The sequence below is a fragment of the Cynoglossus semilaevis genome, chromosome 4, assembly GCF_000523025.1.
Source record: "Cynoglossus semilaevis isolate Cse_v1.0 chromosome 4, Cse_v1.0, whole genome shotgun sequence".
Lineage (NCBI taxonomy): Eukaryota > Metazoa > Chordata > Actinopteri > Pleuronectiformes > Cynoglossidae > Cynoglossus > Cynoglossus semilaevis.
This window is the reverse complement of record NC_024310.1, coordinates 623,767-624,803: the sequence shown is the minus strand read 5'-3', so window position 1 is coordinate 624,803 and position 1,037 is coordinate 623,767. Positions and strand designations below refer to the sequence as shown.

Sequence of the window (1,037 nt, the reverse complement as noted above, 5' to 3'; positions counted from 1 at the left end):
TCCGTCTGGGTCTCCTGTCTTCATTCTGTCTTTCTTGTCGTGAGTTTCATTTGGTGTAAAGTTTCTGTCTTTTCTGGAGACGTGGGTCGTCTGTCTCCTCACCCTGTGCCTCTGTCGCCCTCTACCTGTGGCTCATATAATGGAACACAGGACGGGTTCTGGTTTACACTGGGTCACGGATCGACTGAACCCAACATGAGTCTGTGTTTGTGTGTGTGTGTGTTTAGTGCTGGAAGTGGAGCTGAGACGTTCCTGTGAGGAGATCCACACACTGAGAGAAGAGAGAGAGAAGCTCAGCCAGCAGCTGACGTAGGTCTCACACACACACACACACACACACACACGGTCGTAGAGTGGAGGTTGAGGAACAACTGCAGTACTCCAGTTTAGCCACTGTGTAACAGTAGGTCCAGTTCTGGTACCGTTGAGTGACTTGGACCAACACAGAACCAGCAGCTGTGGTTAAAGGAACATCAAAGGTCAGAGCCTGAACAAACTTCACTGACGAAGTACTGACAAGTACTTTTCACCCAGGGGTTCATGAAAGGACTGTGACTTAAATGTCTCTGTATTATTCTCTCTCTCTCTCTCTCTCTCTCTCTCTCTCTCACCCCCTCTCCCCCCCCGTCCTCCTCCACCACAGGGAGTGAGTGTTAAATGCTGCTTTCATTTGATAATCAAAGCATTAAAGGACTACTTGACCTGACAGCCGTTCACTAATGTTTCCTCCTCCTCCTCCTCCTCCTCCTCCTCCGCCCCAGTCCTCCTCTCTCTCTCTCTCTCTCTCTCTCTCTCTCTCCCACATTTTTCAACCACCAATTCTGTTTTTCTGACCTTTAAAAATCACAGTCTGTGCTCTGGTTTTTCTCTTCTCTAATTTTTTATTTTTGGAGTCAGTTTAAAGACGGGGTGTGTGTGTGTGTATGTGTGTGTGTGTGTGTGGAGATCTGTCTGATAAATTACAGTGAAAAGTGGTGATTTCAAATCAGTCACATCAAACATCTGTGGAGGTTCTAGAAAGTTCAGGAAGCTCCACT

The 1,037-nt window shown here is 47.3% G+C and overlaps 1 protein-coding gene across 1 annotated transcript in view; it reads left to right on the top strand.

Annotated features, from left to right (window-relative positions):
- The window catches only part of lekr1 (Leucine-, glutamate- and lysine-rich protein 1), a 26,674-nt gene that overhangs the window by 10,543 nt on the left and 15,094 nt on the right, over positions 1-1,037 (top strand). The window contains exon 3 of the mRNA XM_025055225.1: positions 228-309. Within this exon, the coding sequence (XP_024910993.1) occupies positions 228-309 (82 nt within the window). The remainder of the gene's footprint in view (positions 1-227; positions 310-1,037) is intronic.